The 24,255-nt window shown below is 44.9% G+C and overlaps 1 protein-coding gene and 1 long non-coding RNA gene across 4 annotated transcripts in view; both read left to right on the top strand.

The window, feature by feature from the left end:
- LOC144617260 (uncharacterized) overlaps positions 1 to 11,161 on the top strand; it is a 48,022-nt gene extending 36,861 nt beyond the window's left edge. Inside the window, exons 5-6 of one of the 2 annotated variants that reach the window (XR_013557622.2) lie at positions 6,439 to 6,643; positions 11,043 to 11,161. This is a non-coding gene — a long non-coding RNA (uncharacterized LOC144617260). Of the gene's footprint in view, positions 1 to 6,438; positions 6,644 to 10,321; positions 10,421 to 11,042 lie in introns of those variants that run through there. The other variant, XR_013557623.2, reaches the window with a different exon arrangement.
- Positions 11,162 to 17,746: 6,585 nt separating this feature from the next.
- Positions 17,747 to 24,255, top strand: part of RIMKLA (ribosomal modification protein rimK like family member A) — a 36,621-nt gene continuing 30,112 nt past the window's right edge. The window contains exon 1 of one of the 2 annotated variants that reach the window (XM_060626166.3): positions 17,747 to 18,034. In XM_060626166.3, coding sequence (XP_060482149.1) covers positions 17,872 to 18,034 — 163 coding nt within the window. In that variant the 5' untranslated portion in view covers positions 17,747 to 17,871. The remainder of the gene's footprint in view (positions 18,035 to 24,255) is intronic. The other variant, XM_060626167.3, reaches the window with a different exon arrangement.

Genomic DNA, 24,255 nt, shown 5'->3' with positions numbered 1-24,255 from the left:
AATGTGATTCTCTCCTAAATTCTGACCAGAATTTATGTGACCAGAAAAAAAACAGACAAACTACAAAACTACATGTCCATTTCTTTTGCAGATAGGAATAGCAATTGAATATAAGAAGTCACTAGGTGATAATAATGATTGAATAAATAAGTAAATGGGGGAGAAGAGACAAATGTCCCGTGCAAAAAAAAAAAAAAAAAAAAAAAAAAAATATATATATATATATATATATATATATATATATCCAAATAATTTATGTAGTTGCTCTGCTTTTAAGGAGGTAGAACAACTCTTGATATCAGGTATCAACTGATAGGAGGTATCAACTCTTGATATCAGCTCAAGTCATGATCTCATGGTTGTGAGATAGAGCCCTGTGTCGGGCTCTGTGCTGAGAGTGGAGACTGTTTGGGATTTTCTCTCTCTCTCTGCCCCTCCCCTGCTCATTCACTCTCTCTCTCAAAGTAAGTAAATAAACTTTAAAAAAAAAAAGGAAGTGGAATATAATTGCCTCCCCTTACTTATGAGCTGCGGAGTGACATCTATCCAAAGAGTACAGTATGGAAAGGGGGAAGGGGAGAGTAATTTTACAGTAGAGAAGCCTGACCAACACTACCTCAACCAGGTGATCAAGGTCAACAACAGTAGTTACAAGTCATATTGATAGTATGTATCCTTGATACAATGTGATGAAAACTGGCATCTATTAAAAAGAAAACCATAAGCCCAAAATGGCATCACTTAGACCAACTCACCAAACCTGGGCTTAATACCTAACCTAAATGCAATTTCAACCTCCCCCAGAAATGTAGTCTTAACAGGTCAGTCAAGAATTTTCTGGGGTGCCTGGTTGGCTCAGTCGGTGGAGCAAGTAACTCTTAAACTTGAGGTCAGGGGTTCAAGCCCCATGTTGGGTGTAGAGCTTATTGAAAAAAATTTTTTTTCTGATAAGCACCAGTGAGGTAATCTGTCACATGGGCCCTCACTGTTCCACACCGCCCAACCGGGTCCCTCCCTCCCCTACCCCCCCCACCCCCCAACAAAGGAAGAGGACGTAAAACTCCCTGCTCTTTCCACTAAGAGAAGTGACCCAACCTGAAACAATCTTTTCTTTCTTTTGCTAGTAACTTCCTTGCCCACCCTCCTCCCTATAACAATCTTCTATTTTATACAACTCTTCGAGCTCCTACTTGCTGGGTGGGATGCTGCCCAACTCATGAATCACTTAATAAAGTGAATTAGATCTTCAAATTTACTCACTTGAATTTTGTTTTTAAAAAAAATAAATAATAAATAAATGGAAGATTCAAAGATTATATATGTTCTCCAAGCAATCCTCCCTAAATACTGCTTCTCTGAGCCAAACTAATAACAATGGAAAGCATTTTGATTCCTAACAAGTGGTGGGTCAGAAGCTATTCTGCTCATGCTAAATACAGACCCAGCTGGGAGCAGCACTGACTGAACTTGCTTGTAAAAAACTGAAGGGCTGGGCAGAGACCTGGGGCCAGAGCCTCACACAGGTGAGCAGAGCAAAGACGTGGCCGGGACAGGAATCTCTGTAGAAAATGGTTTTGGATCCACTCCAACACACAGATATCTAGATGATGGAGACCCCAGAGTTCTCCTCCAGTTAGTACTGACATGGGTTAGGTCCCAGAAGACACTGGGGGCAGATGTAGCCACACTCCCAGCTCTGTCATTAAAAAACAAAGGAAACAAAACTCCCTTTGGATAACTAAAAATAAATAAATAAGTCAAATTTGTTTTTTAACAACCCTTACCTCTTGTGGTCTTCCTCCCAAAAGGCAATGACCTTTTATTCTATAATAATAATAATAATAATGTATCAATATTTTCATATGCTCATATATTGTCATTGTTCGTATGTTCATTATAACAAATATGCCATAGTAATATAAGACATTACTAATAGGGCAAACTGAGCACAGCGTACATGGGAAGTATCTTTACTATCTTTGCAAAATCTAAATTTTTCTGTAAATCTTAAAGTTTTACATTATAAAGCTTACTTAAATTTTTTTTTTTGACATTTATTTATATTTGAGACAGAGAGAGACAGGGCATGAACCGGTGAGGGTCAGAGAGAAGGAGACACAGAATATGAAACAGGCTCCAGGCTCTGAGCTGTCAGCACAGAGCCCGACGTGGGGCTTGAACTCACGGACCGTGAGATCATGACCTGAGCTGAAGTCAGCTGCTTAACCGACTGAGCCACCCAGGTGCCCCTATAAAACTTACTTAAAAAGAAGGAAGAATGTGGGGCACCTGGGTGACTCAGTCAGTTAAGTGTCTGACTCTTGATTTCTCCTTAGGTCATGATCTCTTGGTTCATGGGATCAAGCCCCAAGTAGGGTTCTGCTCTGACAGCACAAAGCCTGCTTGTGCTCTCTCACCCTATCTCTCTCTGCCCCTCCCTTGCATGCTCTCTCTCTGTCTCTCAAAATAAATAAATATTAAAAAAAGAAGAAGAATGAATCTTAGTTTCTGATATATCATCTGTGGGGATAACAGACCAACGATAAGCTAGTCCTTAATCTTGTGTCATGTTGAATCTGATATTCTTGGAGGATGTCCTAAGATCCTTCACCATTCAATTTTTCCTAGGATCTCAACAGGAATTCAGCATCTACCAGGTAATTATGCAATTCCTCAATAAGTAATTATTCAATTCAACTATCACCACACCCTGTGGCAGGCCTGGTTACCCTAAAAGAGGAAGGTACTCTGGACATAGAGCTGGAAGAAAACAGGATGAACCTACTATCCTACTAATTCTTTATCCCCCGCACCCTAATGAACAGTGTTCTGCTGGGTGGGTGTTATGAGCACTTAATTTATTTTGTCCCGAGGGGTAGGTTAGATGTGCTGTTTCACTTCTGAAACTTTAAGCCTCCCTATGAGACTAGAAAAAGGTCTAGGACTTTGTTAATGGGAAGAGTGGCTGGTGGAACAGTGCTTCCTCTCAATTTCACACATCCCTTCCGTTTGGCAGGTGCAGTACTCTTAGCATAATACTGGGGAGGAGAGTAAGTTATCTGATTGGTAAGTTTGAAAGGAGAATCTGAGGCTGGACAATTGGTTCCTAGACCTGTTTGAAAGCAGAAACAACACTATAGCTTTTTTTTGAGAGAGAGAGAGAGAGAGAGAGAGAGAGAGAGAGAGAGACAGAGAACACACACACACACACACACACACACACACACACACACACACACTCAGTGGGGGAGGGGCAAAGGGAGAGAAAAAGAATCTCAAGCAGGCTCTATGCCCAGTACAGAGCATGACATGAGGCTCAATCTTACCACCATGAGATCACGACCTGAGCCAAAATCAAAAGTTGATGCTTAACCGACTGAGCCACCCAGGCACCCCAATAGTTGTATTAGTTATATTATTAACGTATCTCCATGTTGTTCTGTTCCCTACTTAATTATGTTTTATGCATGTCTTAAGCCCAGTGCACGACCAATCATCAACTGTGCCCTTGTAACTCTACCACTTGTTTGCACATTGATTATTATAAGAATCTGACGGGACACAGATGCTGACATTTGCCTTAAAACTATCTGATGTACCAAGTCCCGAATGGCACTTCATTGTCTGGAAGCATGTATACCTCCAGATGTTTCAAGCCCTCCCCCCCCCCCCCCCACTTAAGGTTTCAAGAAACCCTTCACCCTCCTCTCATGAATTTATCTTCTTCTCCAAACATACATAAGCTGTGCCTAGGCTCAGCAGGGCAATGCAGCTGTTGGAAATGATCCCCTGCCTCCTCATCGGACTGCCCTCTGGTAACAAAGCTTTCTCTGCTTCAAAACCGGTGTCTCAAGACATTGGCCTACGGCACATCAGGTGCACAGACAAGTTTGAGTTCAGTGACAAAACTAGGTATGCACAGCAGAACCCCTTTCCTATCTCCTTCCTTTGGGGAGTGTGTCTGGCCAGAGTTAGCAGGCTCTATGCTCTGCTCCTTCATGTTGTGTATTTTATAAATGCCCTTCCCTTATGGAGGAGTCCTACAGAATTCAGTGATTTCTCTGACTAGGTGATAAATCCATCTAACTCTAGGTTTCAGCATTAAGAAGACAGTTGAACTCTCACATCTAAGCCACGTTCTCTGATGTCATAGAAACATAGTCTTTTGGCCTCCATCTACCAGCTCTTGCCTTGTTTATCAAGTGGTTCAGAACTTGGATAGAAAAGAGAAGTGTTAAGCATTACCCCTATAAGGCCTAAGCTTTGGAGTAATACTCCCCAGGGAAGTCAAGGCCATGGTGTATTGTGCTCAACTGAAAGCAAGTGTATGCAGTAGGATGCCTTGCCTTGATTCCAGGACTCTTGTGTTGGGACACAGGATCTGCACATAGCCTGGGACTATCTCTTGAAACGCTGGCGTTCAGAAAGACTTCCTAGGTGTCTCATAGGTCTCGTCTGCAGCCTGTGGGAATGTGATGCATATTTCCAGACCTAGACTGAGCCTTGTCTCCTATAAGCCAGGGCCTTCTCTCCTGTCTTGTAAACAACTAAGAGGGCATTTGGAACCTAAGCTGCGCCATCAACAAAGTACAGATCATATCTTAGGGACGTGAACGATATCAAGCAAGGCCGGGGGGCAACCAGTAACCTTTGGGTCACATTTAGGCACATCTAGAATGGCTACAACAACATAATTCTTTATCCTAGTGTTAGCCACTGGTCTGTTATGTTGTGTACAGCCTCAGCCTCTATAGGCACAATGAAGAACTTTACTGTGTGAGTAGATCTCTTGGGATATATTTCTCTAGTTATAATAGACAAAAGGGGAAAAGAGGCAAATCACAGAGCACTTTTAGATGTATCTTTTTTTTTTTAATTTTTTAAATATTTATTTTTGGAGAGAGACAGAGCACAACAGGGGAGGGGCAGAGAGAGCGAGACACAGAATCTGAAGCAGGCTCCAGGCTCCAAGCTGTCAGCACAGATGCGATGCGGGGCTCGAACTCATGAACTGTGAGGTCATGACCTGAGCAGAAGTCAGACACTTAACTGACTGAGACACCCAGGCGACCCTAGATGTACCTTAATCTCACACCTAGACCAAAAGGAACATTTAGGGAGCCTGGGACTAAGTACTTTCCCAGGACTGTCTGCCATGGCCCCTGTGCCCAGCCATCACACAGCTCCCTGGAAAACAGCGGCAGACTTTGCAGCTCTCTAGCCTTTACCAGCATGGGCTTGTTTCCTCTGCGGGTGGGCTCAGTTCAGTCCATTTACTCCTGGCTCCTGGTATTTGTCTATGAGTTTCTCGAATACCTAGTGACGTTCCAATAAGACTATGGAATTATATAGCATTGTATTTTATTTTATTTTTCAAAGATTTTAGGCAATCTCTATACCCAAGGTGGGGCTCAAACTCACAACCCCGAGATCCTGAGCCACACACTCCACCAACTGTGCCAGCCAGGCGCTCTGGAATTATAGTATTTTAGAGCTGGCTTTAGAGATTATTTACATAATGGGTTATCTAATTTAAAATTCTTCATCTTGCAGGTAAAGACTAGTGAGGGTTAAGTGACTTTTCTAACATTCCATTGCTGGCTAGTTACAGTGCTAGCTTGCAGGACAAGAACGTGGGTCTCCTAATTCAGTAGGTTTTTTTCCTACTACCTGTGCTGCCCCCCATGTATCCCATCTCTTGTCTGCTGTATACAGTACACTCTCTTCTACTGGACATGACTAAATTACCTGATGCTTTAGCTGGTATCAAGATTTTAAAAATAATACAATCTGAAGTCTTCAGAGAGACGGGACCAAAGAAATACCACACAGTGTGTTGTCCGATTCCCTGGCAAGAAGGGACCGAGTCAATTACTATTAGTTTTTCCAAGTAATGGGTGTGACTCATGCAACCTTTGCTTTTCATCAAGGGTTTAGTTCATCAAGGGTTTAGCCCCATGAATGCTCTCCCTTGGCAAACGAGTTTGAAAATGAATTATTCACAGATATTTCACTCTCATTGCTGAAAGTATCCTTCTTCACAGTTTTTTTGGTGTGTTTTTTTTTAAATTTTCTTTAATCGTGAGCAGTCAAATAGAAGCTCCTGTGCCTCGGGCTGTCTATCTTACTATCTCCACTGTCTCTAGATTAGTTTCTTCCAACTCTCTTTGATGGATTCGGTAACCACCTCAGGACACATCCCTTCCACACCTCCCTCCTACCCTGGCCCTATCACTGGCTAGAACCCCATCCGATTTAGTTTTATGGAGGATAACACAAAAGGAGAACAGGAGAACATCTGAGCGGCAGAGTAGGAAGCAGTCCTGTGTCTTCAATTTTACACCCTTCTACCGAAAAATAAAGCCCTAGGGCAGTGGTAGGGGAGACACAGATTGAGAAATGTATACACGTTTGACCACCTTTGAGTCACCACTCCAGGGGACACCCCAGATGGCAACAGCGGCCACATCCTCCTCTATCCCTACTGGAGCGAGTGCCCACTGGGATCAAAGTGGGATTTGGGTACTGCTGGAGTATTAACGAGATGACACGTCTCCCAGTTTTCTGCTGCATTCTGTTTTGCCCGATTGTGAAGGAGCCTTCCAGGAAAAGAACTCAAGCCATATCCACGCTGTGTATGTAGGTATGTCTGAGGGGCTGGGGGAAAGGAGGCAGGGGAGGGCTGACAGAAGCAAACTGCAGGCAGGACTCCAGATTCCCAGGAGAGCATTCATCACAAAAGAAAGGGTGCAGTATCATCGGCCACGTGCAGCATCAGGGCTACAGGTTTGGTTTGTATGGTAGTTCTGGGACCAACATGGTGGCTATTACCTAACCTTGTCAAGCCCAGTCTCTCGCCATTGGTATCTTCTCTATGTTCTGGGGAACAGGAGAGGGCCAGGTTTAAGCTGCATGTAACACTACAAAGGCCTGCCTTGGCACATCGGAGAGCCATCATGGTCTTAACAGCGTGACTAAATGTGAGCATGGCTTACCCTGACATGGTGTGATGGTCAGTACTTCCGTGAGATGGTTCTCACAGCTTTTCTTTTTTTTTTTTAAGTTTATTTATTTATTTTTGAGAGAGAGAGAGAGAGAGCAAGCGGGGGAGGGAGGGAAAGAGAGAATCCCAAGCAGATGCAGGACTTGAACTCATGTACCACGAGATCATGACCTGAGCCAAAATTGAGACCTAGACACTGACTGAGACACCCAGCTGCCCCATGACAGATTTTCTTAGATTTTATTTTCTATCTTGATAAGAGATGTACCAGTTTCAGAAAACATAGAACCCCCCAATGCTTCATAATTTCCACAGCTCATGACTGTGTGCTTTTGACAGCTCTGTCACATTCGTGATGGTTTTTCATTATTTGTTTGCTTTGGCATATTGAGAGGGCATATGAGGCTGTTATAGTTGGATGACAAGGTGGGATGGGCCTGTGATCCCTCCTGCTCCCCCGGTGTTATGTTGAACATAATGGCATTTCTTTGATACAATGGCAAACAAGAGAGGAAGCTGTTCCTCTGCTTTTCAGAGGAAACAGTAGGAGCTGTGCTCCTGGTAGCCTTCAGCTGCCTAGGGGCAGTCACAGTTCCTGAGGGCAGGGATCAGGACCCTAGTACAAATAGAAAAAGTGCTTCTTCCTCCTGGAGAACACAGGTGGGTGGGTGGGTAACTCAACATTAATGAACTACGTTTCGTGCTAGACTTTGGTCCCCATGCTTGCCCTTACTGGGTGCCCTTGTGCACTGCACAGTCTCTACAACTGAACATAATGGCACAACTCTCTGGACTGGCCCCCGTCAGATAATCTGGGAAACTCACGGGCACATCTCCAAATAGAGTACTAAAAGGAGGTGCAGGAAAGAAACACAGCACAGGCATTGGCCTGAGCACCAGAGTGGCCAACCACGGTCCAGCTAAGTGGCATCAACAACATAAGCAGCGGGAAATCCAAGGGAACCATGGAGCAGGAATCCACACAGAAAGCAAGCAGTGATCATTGTGGAACGTTAAGAGCGGAAACATCGAAAGTATGACATGAAGCCTGGGCTGTTTCGTGGGAACACTGGAGATATTTAGTTGGGGACTCTCAGGCATGAGAAAGGAGAATGTGGTGGAAAGTTCTTGTTTTGTCTGCCCAGACCCACACAAATTGCATGAGTCTGGTGAGGCTGCCAACTATTCCTCCCGGCTTCACAGCCACAGGGCCCAGCCAACCAAGGAACCCAATAGCCTTGGCTATGATTAGCCCAGAGGTAGGCCAATCAGGTTCTTCCTGGGGATTTTTTTTTTTTTTTCCGTTTAAAGGTAGAAGAAAAGGCATGTGGCCTTCCAGATAAAGAGTGTTAAGAATGTGAATGGGGGCCCTCTTCTCTGCCATGTAGAGGAACGTATCTCTTGTAGAAGAGAATGGGGCCAATGTCAGAAAGAAGCAGAGTAAGAGTGAGAGAAAGGAAGGGACAGGGATTGAAAGAGTGAGAAAGACCAATTTTGAAAATGTATTTTAGTCCCCTAGATCTAGCTGTGACTGAAGTCCACTCCTAGACTTCCAAGGGTTGTAAGCCGCCAGTACATTCCCTTTTTGCTTATGCTAGTTTAAACGGAATTTGTCACTTGCAAATTGTCAAATGTACATGCAGGTGGGACCTATCTCTAATTCTTTAAAAATCTTTTTAAAAGTTTATTTATTTATTTTGTGAGGGAGAGAGCGTGTGCATGCACACACATACACATGTGTGCACATAAGCGGGGGAAGGGGCAGAGAGAGGGAGAGAGAGAATCTCAAGCAGGCTCCATGCTGTTGGCTGAAACTCAAAACCAGGAGATAATGACTTGAGCCAAAATCAAGAGTCGAATGCTTAACTGACTGAGCCACCCAAGTGCCCCCCTATCTCTAACTCTTAAGTGACCTTTTAGAGTTGGGAACCTTCAGTTCAATACAAACTGCCAATGCATCTTCATATTCTCAAGGATGCTAAGAGTTACCTGCCTCTCAGTTCCCTGGATATTCCCAAGGTCTTTGGATGATTTGACCAAATTCCTGACTTTTTATGGTTAAACTTCCTTGCTTCTGACCCATCTCTTTGATATACAGAAGGACAGATTATGTGGCTGACCAAATCATCCATCTGAACTGGGAATTCTGCCTTACTGAATAATTACTAAAGTTGCACCAAAAGAGAGACATATTAATTCCTAAGATTTTACTGGCAACTCCTTTTGTAAAAATAAAACATATTTGCAAATGAGTAACCTGCTCAATACACTGGTTTTGCATACTCAAATATTTATATTTTAAGCTATATATATGTGTGTCTATATATATATATATATATACTCTCAAAATGTTTATTTTATATATTTTATAATGTGCATTATAAAATAAATAAAAATATATATACACACACCAGTAATTTTTCATCCAAAGAAAGTCTATATAAAGCAAAAAGTATATATCCCTTTGTGCCAGTGATATGCCACAAAGCTAAGAATTGATTCCTATCTTGGACCAGTTATCTTCAAACAGAAGGTACAAACAATACTTATTAATCCTAACATGGGCACATTTATTCACAGGTCAAGCATGATAGAGCTTTAGCAGGATGACCAGTGGTGAATGGGAAATGGCCAGAGCCCACCAGGAGCAGAACTAGGGAAAACTGACCTAGCTAAAGGGTCATTTGTCAACATCCCGAGATAAAGAATATGCCAGGACTAAGTTCCAGCTGGTTTCAGTATCAAGGAAGTACACAGCAGATGAAGCATAGCTTAGACCTAGTGAAGGGTCTAAGATCAATGTCAGCAAATGGCAGTCATACCATGGTTCTAGGTTGGCAGCCAGCCCCTAGAGGGTAACAAAAACAGGTCTTGGGCTCACGAGGGACAGGAATTCAAAGAGCTAGGAAGAGGGTCAGGATTTTAGACCTGCCAGGGTTTCAGGCTAGTCCTTTTGTCCAAATGGGAAGAATGCCCACTTAGACAGCCTGGCCATTACGGATGAAAGCTATACCTCAGTGGGCATGCAGGGGGTCAGGCGATGGCACAACTTATTTCACCCACTGGCGGGAAAAGGAATTCAGCTCAACCTAGGTAGTAAGACACAAATATGACTAAGACATAGCAAAACTACTCTCAAATGGCTTACAGTCTAGACAGAAACAGAGCACAAGGAGATGATTTCACACGTGTGCAGATACTGGAGGACTTTGACAATTGCCAAAGGAGAAAAATGCACAGTGTGCTACCGTTGGGAAAATGAATACAGTTTTACACCGTAAGATGGCCAACGGGACTAAAACCAGCTCTGGTCTCTAGTTTGGAGGCCCCTCTTCCAGGTTCTTCTTGCCCTGTTTGCCACGCGCACAAGCCTGCCACAGATATGGGAGCTGACCACTATAAATTACCCTTCCTCCCTTCATTCGGAGCTCAGATCTTTGGAAAAACAGTCTCCTCTGAGCCCGCTGGTGTTAAATAAATCTCCGATCCACCAAGATCTCCGAGTGCCGCTTGGTTTTTCCGCCAGCGTTCCAGCCTGGTTCCATGACACTATCAGAACACAAAGAAGGGCCACTTACCCCAAACTAAGATAGGAAGACTTCCTGGGGAAGGTGCTACTTGAGCCGATGCTAGCAGGCAACGAAAAGTGAGAAAGATTTACCGTGAACAGTCGTGGAGCTGGGACACAGAAATGCATATTCAGGGAATTTGAAGAAACTGGAGATTACTAGAGTGGCACATCCGTAGGGTCTCTTATCCCCACATAAGGATAGGGAGGTACGGTGGGAGCTGTTCTTCATCTTCATGTCCATTTCTTCTCTTCCTTTTAGTAACAGAAGCCCTTCTCACCCCACACTGAGTTTTAGCTGGGCACACACCTAACCAATTGGGGAGTACAGTCTCCAGCCTCCTTGCAGTAGATGTGACTATGGGTCCAGGTTCTTGGGATGTGAATGGAAGTTAGGAGTATAATGTTCATGTTACATCTTTCAAAGGCGGCCACTTGTCCACTTCCTCTTTCCTCTCTTTCTCCTTCCAGAGGCCTGGAACACAGTTGTGGCCACGAGAGCCGGCCCCAAACATGCCAACAATGAGTTGGTGGCACAGTAGGATGAAAGGAACCTGGGTCCAGGGTTGAACCAGTGAAGCAGAGCTACTTCCCCATCCCGGACATCCTCCTTACTGGACTACTGAGTGACAGAGAAATTTCTTGTCGAGTCACTGTCTTCTGGGGTCTTTTTGTTATTGAGCATAGCCTGTTCCCTAACATGAGAGGAAAGGAAAGATAGTGTTAGGATTTCTAATAGAATTCCCGACTTGGTCAGAAAAGGCTAAGGAGCTAGGAAAGGCCGACGGAACAACTATCTGTCTTAATGATTACAGCTGCATGAGGCTGGGGCTGGCAGATAACAAGATAAGCAATTATGCAGCCTTGTCTCCAGACAGATAGGGCAAGCCCCTTGAGAACTATAAACTCCTACCTGGTTCTGGGAGTCTAGTTCATCCAGAGCAGGACAGCAGCCGGCAATCCCCTCCTGGACGTCTTCTTTGTACCCTGCCTTGCAGACCTGTGTCCGCTGTACTCTTCAAAAGCTGGCTCCAACAAGCTCCACATGAAGACTTCATGAAAAAACCCCATTTAGTCGTTTTGTGTTAATTAGGTTTACAAAAGAAAAATATTATTTATAATCGCCTTCTATTTCCTGAAGAGGGAAGGTCCTGTAACTGGAAGAACTTGCGGTTTTGCTGAACGTGGTCATTCGTTGGGCACAGGTTTGGATGTAGAAACTAGGATGAAATGCATTCCTCTGAATAATGAAGGGTTGAGAAGTCTACATAGGGCTGGTGGGAGGGAAGGTAAAGAGCAGGAAAGCTGGAGGCTGGGAGGTAGGATGGGGTAGGGGATGGGAAGAGATCCCCGTGGCAGAAGCGGAGAGTGTGTACTCTGGAGAAAGAGGTGTGTCGTAGCGGGGTTCCAGCTGCTACAGCCCACGTGACATAAATCACGTCTCCCCTTCAGCAAATTCTATCTTGTTCACTAAGATGCTGGTAGGAGAGGGCATAAGGGGTGTGAGCTTGAATAAGAGGAGGAGGGGAAAACTGACACCTGGATTACATACAGCACAGAGAGAAGAAACAAGAGCACAGAAAGTCAGAGTCAATGCCAATGATGAACAGTTATAGAATTGCAGACCCCTTCTGTTAGTTATTATTTCTATAATTCGAAATTATGTGTACTGGACTGTCTTAATCTGAGTTACTATTCACCCAGTAGCTACCCAATGCCCACTACTGGAATAATCATCACTAGCACATATTCATCACTTATGAAAATTCAGAAACAGCGTTCTTCTAGCTGAGGGTAGGCTGAAGGCACCAGGTAAGGAAGGCACCAGACAGGAACTGTATTTGAGCTGGGCCTTGAAGAATGGACAGGAATTGGTTATGCAAAGTCTTCTCAGAGGAAGGGAACAGCACGGATAATCTGACCAAAGCCAAAGTCATGCATTTTTTCCACATATACTTAGCAACGTGCACTGTGTGCCAGGCACTAAGCAAGGTCCCAGGGAGGTGAAGATGAATTTGGCTTCACAGGCTTCTGTTAATATATCCTGCTGTTTTTCTCTTCGTTCTGTTATTGGTTTGCCGCATCTATCAGGTTTTTTTTGGCCACATTTCTGCCCGGCCAGTTTTTCTTTCTTGAATTTCTTGAATTGTGTGTTTGTGTTTGCGTGTGTGTGTGTGTGTGTGTGTGTGTGTGTGACAGAGAGAGAGAAAGATGCTTCTTTCGCTACCTAATGCATTTTAACCTGCCATTGATGACCATTTCTCTAATTTATTGAGGTCAATTGAATTTTGATCTTCTATATACTTGGCACATCCATCTGCTTAGGGTCATATGTAATATTTATGAAGACTATCACTTTCTTTCCACTGTCCACACCCACATCTCAATACCCATTTGTGCCAGTCTATACTGAAGGTTAAAAGTAAGATGAGAAATATAGCCCCAGAATCCCAGGTTACAAAACCTAGTACGCTTGACCCTTGAGCAACACAGATTTGAACTGTGTGTGTCTACTTATACATGGATTTGTTTCACTAAATATAGTACAGTCCTGTAAGTATATTTTCCCTTCTTTTTGATTTTTTAAAAAAATTTTTTAATGTTTATTTAGAGAGAGAGAGAGAGAGAGACACGGGGAGGAGCAGAGAGAAAGAGAGGGAGACACAGAATCCAAAGTAGGCTCCAGGCTCTGAGCTGTCAGCACAGAGCCCGCCGCGAGGCTCAAACTCACGAACTGCAAGATCATGACCTGAGCCCAAGTCAGACACTTAACTGACTGAGCCACCCAGGCACCCTTTGATTTTCTTAACAACATTTTCTTTTCTCTAGCTTACTTTCTTGTAAGAATACTGTGTAGAACACATATACAATATATGTGTTGTTTATGTTATCAGTAAGGCTTTTGGTCAACAGAAGGCTGTTAGTAGTTAAGTTTTTAGGGAGTCAAAAGTTATAAATGGATTTTCAACTGTGCAGGGGGTCGGCATCTCTACCCACCGTGTTATTCAAAGGCCAACTGTTTATCTGTAATTGACCACAGTTTTGTCAACTGAAATTGCAATGATGTCTCTTAATGATGGTCATAACTATTATCAACAGTTACCTGAGTACCTACTGCAGGTAGAAACAGTGATACACAATGCTTTAGCCCCTGTTCTTAAGAGGCTTACTGTCTAGATGAGGAGGCAAATAGATGATGCACAGGCCACTTTTCTATTCCTCTTCCTAACAGAGTAAGAACAGAAGTGAGAGTGTGGGAACATAGGAAGGAATTCCCTTTTCTGCCCTTTTATGTATTTGTTTGTTTGTTTGTTTATTTCGAGAGCAAGTGGGAGAGGGGCAGAGAGAGAGAATGCCCTGTCTTCTTAATGGTTTCCTTCAGAAGGAAAAATTTGTTAATCTGATTGCTCAAAACCCAGTACGTTAATGAGTTCACATTTTACATGGTTACGGTCACTTTGTCTTCAAAGGTCACATGGCCGTGTGTGCTGCTTTGCTCCCCATTTCCTGCTAAGTGGCCCGGCTCAGTCTCTAGCACACACTAAGAAAAGTAAATCCGGTCTGCTTTGCAGATCTGATCATCTTCTCCCCTCTTTCTGCAGGCATGCCCACACATACTGGCCCCAAAATGTAGAGGGGGGAAAGGGAACAGGGAATTAGGGAGCTTCACTGTAGCCTTAAACCTATGCCATGTCATTCAACCTAGTCTTCTGGCGGCAGATTTCTGTTCTGGAGGTTATTGGGTGCTAGCTCAGCTATGAATAAAATAATCCACTGGTTTCGATTCCAATTTCTTTCTTGTGCATAGTCCCCTTGGGAACTCTAAGGAGAGGAGAGATGATTAGCAGAGCAAGATCTGGTTATTTCTGGTCCTTGTGTGTGGCCCGCTGTGTTGTTGGTCACAGTTTTAAACAAATATTTGCTGTCCTTCCTTAGTGACGTCAGAGTTGGCCAGAGGAACTTTTTGTGACCAAGAACATGTATCGGTTCCAGGTAGAAATATTAAGAATTACTGTGGGATTCACATGATCACTTTTCTTCTTTCATGAGACCAACTGTGTTCCAGATAAGGGTCCAGTGTGGGTCCCAGCATAAGGACAAACTAGAATATAGCCAAGTTGACCTGCCATGAACATGTAGGGTATTTCAAGAAAAAAACTTTGTTGTCGTAAGACACTTTGAGATCATCTGTTACCACAGCCTAACCTAGCTGACATATTTACTGTATTACCACATGTATTAAACACTGCTATTTGTCCCCTTAACATCTATTCTCCTTTCATTCCTCCTAAGAAAACCCCCATTTTGCCCAGGTTATTCACCTAAGTCTACACGTGCTTGGGGAAAAAAAGTCTAATTCTCAGCCACAGGGGCGAATCATAATTAATTTAAGCCATTCATGATAGTTTCTTCCTCCTTGATGGTGACTGGTTTAGATGTCAGCATATGAGATTGTGGGAAGATGGCTTGAAGAATTCCAAGACAGGTTTTCCTTGATAATAAAAGGGATACATGGGAAGAAACAGTCTCTCTACTTCTGCCAGATGTTACGTGTATGCATGTGTTAGGTGGAACTGTGGCAACCATTTTGTGACTACGAGGGGCACTAACCTAGGAAGGTCAGAGTGACAAAATGGAAAGAATCTGGGTCCCTGAGAATGTTATTTAGCTGTTAAATGAACTAAATCTAAAGCTGCCCTACCTGCCACATGAGATAATATATTTTCCTTACTGTTTAAGAGAGTAGAATCTAGGGGCGCCTGGGTGGCTCAGTCGGTTGAGTGTCCGACTTCGGCTCAGGTCATGATCTCGTGGTCCGTGAGTTCGAACCCCTCGTCAGGCTCTGTGCTGACCGCTCAGAGCCTGGAGCCTGTTTCAGATTCTGTGTCTCCCTCTCTCTCTGACCCTCCCCCGTTCATGCTCTGTCTCTCTCTCTCTCTCTCTCAAAAAATAAATAAACGTTAAAAAAAAAAAAGAGTAGAATCTGGAATGGAGGGGGAAAGAGTGAGTTTGGCTTTAGGGATGTTGAGATAACGGCAGGACAGCATTCTGTTTTATACTGTTGAAGCTCAAAAGATGTCAGGATTCAATGTGAATTTGGGAGTCATCTATGGAGAAAGTTACATAACATACTACATCTGGGAAAAATAATCCTAAACCTGGGACCATATCTCTGTGCGTGAGGAATTTCCGTAATATAACAAAACGTTACACCTATACAAGCATAGCCATCTCCTAATGGGATATGCCGCTGTCCCACGTCCTCACCTGTCACCCATCCTAGAAAAGGGAGACCACAGGGGTGGTATTAACCTGCTAGCAAGGAAGAGCAAAGACAGTGAGGAAGCAGACCCTGCTCTCCCCAAGCCTGGATATGCATCTGTATCTTCATATGACTTAAGTATTCTAGCCTTGTATAGATAGCTATGGACATAGATGATAAGCAACTTCTAAATTTACAGACCCTTATACGGTTTTCAGTAAACAAGTGTGCCAGCAAACTACGGTTCGTCATCTCATAGACATGCTATGTGTGATACTGCAAAAGCCCCATAGGAAGCACCAGGGTCAACAAGGTGAATACCATGGAGCATCAAGGAAATGGCCAACGTAGAAGACAGAGTCTCTAGTGCCCAAGCTCATCTGTGGTTAGAAGATATTTGGGGGGGGGGGGAGCACCTGGGGGGCTCAGTCAGTTGAGGGTCAGACTTCGGCTCAGGTCATGATCTCATGGTTCATGAGTTCCAGCCCTTCATTGAGCTCTGTGCTGATCGCCTGGAACCTGCTTTGGATTCTGTGTCTCCCTCTCTGTTGCCCCTCCCCCTCTCACACTGTCTCTCAAAAAAATAAATAAACATTAAAAAAATTATAAATAAAAAAAGATAATTTTTGGAAATTACTAATCCATAGGGCACTAGTGTACTGATTCTTGAAGAAAATACATGGTAGTGGGGGGGGGGCATTTTGCAACACAAAAGGATTTAGTTAACCTTGCTTGAAAAAGAATTAATTTTTGAAATTCTATTTAGATATAACTTTTCCAAAGGCACATCTAGTGGGGTAAATGCACACATCTGCATGATATTTACAGTGAAGCCTGTACCTTACCTGAGACATCTTAAGATGGGTTTCCAAGTCATCACTGCTGGGCCTGCCTTGAAATTACTCTTGCTTCCCTAAGCCAAAAAAAAAAAAAGTCATATATTTTAATGAGCTGGAAGAGCAATTGCGATCTTCAAAGATGGCTAACTTCAGTCTTGCAGTTATTTAGAAGGGATCTGGCTTCAAACATTGTTTGCAGGCAGAATATGCAATTGGCTAGGACCAAGGACGGTATTTAAAGATGACTCAGTTGCACGGCCTGTGGGGGTGGAGAGGGGGAAGATCAGCCAGTGGTCCTTCTAAAAGGACTCTTAAACCCGTTTTCATCACATTGAGGTTCTGAGGCCCACAGCCGCCGCAAACTAGTTGGGGGTGTCCAGTGCAAGAAAATCTGAGACCCTGAGAAATGTACCTTCAAATTATCTGAATGGGAGGCGGCTAAAGCCTAATCCCCCTCAAAACCCCCCACCCTCCACCCCAGCTCCAGGCCGGGATTTCGGCAGAGAATTCCGAGGCCAGGGTCCAACTGGGGGCCTTCCCGGGTGACCTTCGCCAGGCCCCAGAATCCCCCTTGGGATGTCCCTGAGGCCCTGCCCGGGACTCTGCTGGGGCCCACCGGTGCCCCTCGGACCCCGCCGCTCGCGACCGCGTTTGGGACGCAGCCCGCCGCCCGCTGCGCATCTTTAGCGGGGTAGCGGGGACACCCTCTCCGCCCCGCGGGCCGCCGCCCCGGCCCCTCCCGCTCCCGCCGTCCCACCCCGGCCGGCGACGCCACGCCCACCGGGGTCCCGGGCGGGGCGGGGATGCCCTCCGGCTGCCGCGCTAGTCGCCCGCCTGCCACCCGCGGACTCCCCGGGGCCCGTCCGCCGGGCGCCGCCCCTCCCCCGTCCGCCGCAGGCCCCCGGCCCCGCCGCCCCTCCCGGGCGCCGCCCGCGGAGGCCGCCTCTGCAGCTGGCCGCGCGGCCGGCCCGCGCCCGCCGCCGCGCGCTGATTGGCTGGCCCGGGCCGGCGGCGGCGCTGAGTGGCCGGGCAGATTCGCTGGGTCAGGGCTGCAGAGGCGCCTGGCGCACCGGCGGGAGCGGAGCCGCGGCTCGCGCTCGCCCGGGACGCCGGCCGCCCGCCCGCCCGCCAGCCCGAGCGAGCGGCCCGGGGCGTCGAGGGGGCCCGCGCCGCGCCGGGCGCCGCCGCCCTGGCCGCCATGTGCTCCCAGCTCTGGTTCCTGACGGACCGGCGCATCCGCGAGGACTACCCGCAGGTGCAGATCCTGCGCGCTCTCCGTCAGCGCTGCTCCGAACAGGACGTGCGCTTCCGGGCGGTGCTCATGGACCAGATCGCCGTCACCATCGTCGGCGGCCACCTCGGTGAGCGAGGCGGGCCCCGGGAGGGCGGGGAGGCGCGCCGGGGTCCCCGGGAGCCGGCCGGTGGGCGCGCGCACCCGGGCCTCCCCCAGCCAAGTCTCCTTCGGGCCCCGCAGACCAGCCGCCCTCCCCCGCGAGCCCTCCTAGGGTTGGAGAAAGCCCCTAACCTTGAGAGCTTCCTTTGACCACCACCATCTGCTCCGAGACCAAGATTTGAGAACGGAATTTCACGTACTTAGGGGACTTTGTTTTGGGAGGAACTCGAATTCACCTGAAGCCGTCTGGAGGTCCGAGGAAAATTTGCAAATTCCGCTCGCATCCATACTCTGTCAGTATAGCTTTATGGAAACCCTCACTAAATTTACAAAATTGCCATTAAGATGAATGTTTTTAAAAGTTTTCTAGGAGCGTGTAAGCGTCAGTAATGCACTACATAGAATGTCATTCCCAGACTAGGAACCTACATAGGGGAAGACATTTACGATTGGAGTCACCTCTTGAGTATGTAAGTGGGAGAGTGGACCGTTGATGGCTTCTCTTTAAACTCATCCTCCTTCCTAAAAGTGTTGAATTCCGATTCCAGAAAAGCCAAGATTTCAGGTACAGACCATTCTGGCCTCAGATTTCTCTATGCTGTGTCCAAGAGACATTTTTTGGGTAAGACTTGGTTATCATCTGTGACCCTGACCTCAAAAGGTTAAGTATGTTTTTAGATATTCTTAATTATCTTTAATACAAGCAGTCTGTGACAGGAATCCGTGGCTTAGGAACCTCCCTCTGGTTTGCAGTTTGAGTCGCTCCAGCCTCCACTCTGGAAGTAATCCAGCTACTTCAGGGGGATCAGATGTAGGGCTGGGGGCGAAGGGAATTGGGGCCCAGTTCAGGGTGCTTTTTGGGACACCATTCATAATATTTCAATCATACCTGGTTAAATAAGCTCATGATTCGTTACTCTTCTTTAGCAGAGGAAAGGGATTCCAAATTCTGAACAGGATACTTACAGGCATTTTGAATGTGACCTGTGTAGAATGGATCTGTTCTAGATGCTTCATCCATAAATTTATCTAAACCCTTCATAAGTAATATCAGATTATATAGCCTGCTGGAGAAATATACTATAAACATTAGGTGTCACACATTAATCTAAAGCAATGTGTCATCTATAAGGGGTACTGTCTCTCTATTCCCGATTTGTTAAAACGCTTAACAGTCAACGTAGAGTAAGATTCCTGAATAAGGGTTCTGCAAAGCTGAATTCTTACCACAGCTTTGCTACTAACAAGTATCTTGGCTTTACCTTGGCCAGGTCCCTTTATGTCTTTGAATCTCAGGTTTCTTGTTTATAAAAACTAAGTGGTTCTTGCAGCTCTAAAATTCTTAAATGGAACAATCTGTTATATTTTCCTGATCTAGATCTAGTATACATTTTTCTACCCCCAAGGTCAGTTTGTTTGCTCTTCATTTTATTTCTTTATTTTGCAGCTTGTAAAGATGCCATTTTTGAGATATAGTCATTGAAATTCCACATCATATTCCTGTTGTAAACCCATCACACATTCTGTGAAAGAGTAGGGAAGTGCTGTTTTGTATCTAAAATCCCCTTTTAGGGGTGCCTGCCTAGCTCAGTTGGTAGAGCATGTGGCTCTTGATCTTGGAGTTGTGAATTTGAGCCCTATGTTGGGCGTAGAGATTACTAAAAAATTTTTTAAAACATTTTAAAGAATTCATCCCAGAAAAAGAGAAAATTAAATTCTCGGTGCTGCAGAAAGCATTTAAACACTTCTGTTCAGTGTCTTAAAAGTTTATAGGAATTTATTTGTGACTGTAGCTCAATCTATTCACAAACTAGGAGTTACTTCTTCTTACAGTAGAAGAAAATATGGTTATTTGCCTAGTTAAAGGAGAAACTGAAAACAGGTATTTTTTGAAGCAGTTTTAATCTTTTGCTAATTCAGAGATAGCCACACACAATTTATATAATATAAAACAAACCTATCAGATAACTATTTCCTCCGTCCAAAGGAAGGGTGTGAAGGGTGATCTCGCTTGCTTGTTCAGTGCTGTAGCGATGACTGGAATAGTGTCTTACAATAATAGGCACTCGATATATATTTTTGAGTGAATAAAGATATGCACTCTATTTCCCAGTTTCTTCTGCAGTCAAACTATAGAAAAGACTTGGTGATTGGCTGAGCCAAGTATTCTTCTGAAATGAACTCTAGAACTTACTGGCTTTGAAATACAGAAATAGTTACTGATATTAATGCAATTTCCCATTTGAAAATTATTGAGTGAGAGCTGGGAAAGCCTTTGGGATTGTCCATCCCGACCCTTTCATTTTACAAATGAAGAACCACACGCTCAAAGATACTCAGTGCCACCCAGCTGGTCAGCAGTAGCGACAGTTAAAGACCTGGTCTGATTTCCAGCTGTGGATACGGAATAAGTCTGTGCTGGGGCATCCACAGCCTGTAGTACCTTTTCCTGTGGATGTGGAATTGAACTGAATTAAATTACATTGAGGCTAGAGCGTGACTTTTCAAAGTGATTTTAAAATTTAGTTGTTTAATGAACCACCTTTACAAAGTCTTCATTCATACCATTGCTTCCTTCATTCCTTCTTCAGATTAGTGTAGGGGTTGATGCAGGAGTCAGTATGGGCAGGACCTCAGCCAATTACTTCAGTTCTTTCCTGAGCTTCCCCCTGTGGAGGCTAGTGGGACCTTAGATCCAGAGACAGAATTTCAGGTTATATTCAGACAAGAGATGAAAAGTTTAGGATTTAAAGATGGCAGTTATTTTAAACAAGATAATACAAGTAAGCTGAAGATGCCATGCAAATGCAAAGTTTTGTGATGAGTATTTTTTTTAGTGTTTATTTATTTTTGAGAGGGAGAGAGAGAAAGAGAGTGTGCACAAGCGGGGGAGGGACAGAGAAAGAGGGAGAGACACAAAATTCAAAGCAGGCTCTGGGCTCCGGCTGTCAGCTCTGAGCCCGATGCAGGGCTCGAACCCATGAACCATGAGGTCATGACCAGAGCCAAAGTCGGATGCTTAATTGACTGAGCCGCCCAGGTGCCCCTGTGATGAGTATTTTTAACCAGTGATCTAGCTGCCCCAGCCTACCTTTGGATGGGGTGAGTGGGAATGGCCACTGGGAAGAGTGGAATGACCTTCAGGTGACTGAAGCAATCCTGTAGAAAACACTTTCCCTTCACCTTTCCGTGGGATGTAGCATCTCTGTTCCTTCTTAGAAACCACAAGTTCTTCATTCATTCAACAAATATTTCTTAATTGTTCCTAACCACAGGCTAAGGTGGTGGTGCATGTGTCACCAAAATGCACATAGTAAGAGTCAAAGCAAAATATGTGTAGTGTTTGTTGTGTGCCAGGCAGCTGTTGAGGTTCTTTCTGCAAATTAACTCTCAAAAACGTCACTAGGGTGTCTGGCACACAGTACTGGCTGGCAGTGAGGACCAGCGCTCAGGAATTCCAGTCTCAGCAAATTTGTTTCCTCTCTTCCACTCTGCCCCATGCATCACCTGCACTGACTTCCCCGTGCCCCGTGCACTCGATTCCCTTGGCCCAAGGTGCCCATCTGGTGCAGTTCCCCTCACATGGCAAACTTTCTTTCTTTCTTTTTTTTTTTTTAAGTTTATTTATTTATTTTGAGAGAGAGAATACATGTGAGTGAGGGAGGGGCTGGATGAAAGGGAGAAAGAATCCTGAGCAGGCTCCATGCTCAGCATGGAGCCCAGCATGGGGCTCGATCTCAAAAACCATGAGATCATGATCTGAGCCGACATCAAGAGTCAGATCCTTAACGGACAGAGCCACCCAGGAGCCCCTCATGTGGCAAATTTATTCCTCCTCCATCCTCAGCTCCCATGATTCACCTCTGTACAGTCTTTCTTGAACTTCCTCCCCTCCCCTCCCCTCAGGCAATCTCTTTCCCATTTGCTGCCAAGTAACATTGTGTATCTTTCTAAAATAGCATCCATCATATTTTATTGTAATTTATCTATTTACGAAGTTTGTCTTCTCTTTGTCTCCCGAAACGACTGGGGATCCCTCAAATGTATGTTCCGAAGCCGGTCTCCATACATAGTAGGCCTCCAGTTAATGTTTGGGTGATTGAGTGAAGGGCATGAGAAGCTAATTTGAAGCGTATGAGACTTTTACTGTAATTAGGTTCTGTTCGGGAGATCATTTTTGGCCATGTAAATGTTTTTGTGATGAGCCATTCTATGAGGACAGAGCCACCAGTGTAAATTAAGTTCTTTGATCACCCACAGGTCTTTACAATGGCAGTTTATTGTCTCAAAAAACAAGTATAGTCACAAACTCAGGGATAGACATCGAGACCAAAAAGATGCACCTGACCTGGAAATGAGGGTGTGTGGCAGTTTGTCTCTTAGGAGCAGAATGACTCAGCATTCCTTGTCTTCCTTTCAGAGCTGAAACCTTGGTGGCCATATGGCAATTTCTAGGTCAGGTTCTTTAAATTAAGGTGTTCTGGGATATTTTTCTTTGGTTCTTTGTTGTAATCAGCTGAGTTAGATGTAAGTGCTCGAGTGGGAGGAATCCGAACTGAATTTGATGAAATGGTCGTGTCGCAGCCTTCCAGAAGATGGCAGAGGCCTCACAGAGAAGGGATGGTCTCCCATTGCTGTGCAAGGAGGCCCTAGCAGGCAAGGGTACATACTAACCTGTGCATAGAGGTTGATCTTTGACCTCGCTCTCTGCCCAAAGCCTGGGCCTGACACTCTGTAATCTGAATAAGCTACCATACGGGACTAGTGGAAGTCTGAGAGTGGATGGAAGCATCTGCCATATACTGTTTCTAAACCGACGTGAGCACTGAATGGATACGCCTTACCGCGTGGGTCCGCATTTATATCCGTGGGCCAACGTCAAGGACTGAGGATGGACTGGATGTGTACTTTATGATTCTAACGGTAGTTTTTAGGGATACCTCATGAACTGTGTTGGAAAGAATTCTAGAACCAATACATTGGGGTCCTTAGTAGATCTCAAAGCCTTACTTACAGAGTTCTGAACCACCTACTGCTGTTACCATAACACTTCCTCCAAATTTGTTAGGATTGCCTGGTGGAAGGGGTAGAGCCATCGTCAGAGAGGTCCACGTAATCCCCATCCCTCCACACGTCCTTGTCACTCCCCTTATTAGCAGGGAGTCCAGTGACATCCAGGTATGTCAGTGCCAGCCTCACCCCATTCCACCCTCTTCTCCAGTGGTTAGGTACGCCAACCTTACCCACTTTCCTGAGACACGTTACCTTATTATGGGTTTATATTGTTTTAACACACAACTACAACATGATCTGAAATGTTTAATCTAGTCCCATTTGATCCTTCACTCTTAAAAATAACTCAAGCGATGCCCGGGTGGCCTAGTTGGTTGAGTGTCCGACTTTGGCACAGGTCATGACCTCACAGTTCATGGGTTCAAGCCCCACACTGGGCTTTACACTGACAGTATGAACCTGCTTCATATTCTCTGTCCCCCCCCCCCGCCCCTCCCCCCTCACGCACTTGCGCGCGCTCTCTCTCTCTCAAAAATAAACATACATTAAAAAAATAAAAGTAATTCAAGAAGACCCCCCCACCATGAGAAAGTGATAAATTTAAATTAGTTACTTTGCATTGAGGAACCAACAGGAATAATGGAATAACTATTTCTGTAACTCTGTTATTAATGCTTTCATATCTTTTATGTGCCTTCGTCTTCACAACAGTCCTTCCCATTCACAACTGTTGCCTGCCCAATCTGTGCCAGGCACTGTGCTAGGTACTGGAGATGTGATGGAGAGTAAGAACAGTCTCCATCCTCATTGTTAGGATTTCGTTCATCCTTTTGGTCAACAAATACCTGTTGACTACCTACTATGTGTAAGGTATCATTCTAGGTACCAGAACAAAACAGGAAGAAATCCCTGCCCTTCCAGGAAATTAGAGTCTAGATGGCAGAGATAGGATACAAACAAGATAAGTAAAATATATAGTATGTTGGTGAAAAGGGCTAAGAAGGAAAAAGCAGGGAAAGGGGATGGCATGTTTCTGGAGGCAGGAGAGGAGATGCAATTTTGGATAGGGTGGAAGGGTGTTCCTCACCTAGGAGATGATGTTCAGCTAAAGACTTGAAGGAGGTGAGGAAACAAGCCATTTAGATATCTGAGATTAGAGTAGTTTAGGCAAGAGGG

The sequence above is a fragment of the Panthera onca genome, chromosome C1, assembly GCF_046562875.1.
Source record: "Panthera onca isolate mPanOnc1 chromosome C1, mPanOnc1 haplotype 2, whole genome shotgun sequence".
Classification (NCBI taxonomy): Eukaryota; Metazoa; Chordata; class Mammalia; order Carnivora; family Felidae; genus Panthera; species Panthera onca.
The sequence above is the reverse complement of the archived record's forward strand: the minus strand, read 5'-3'. Positions and strand labels throughout refer to the sequence as shown.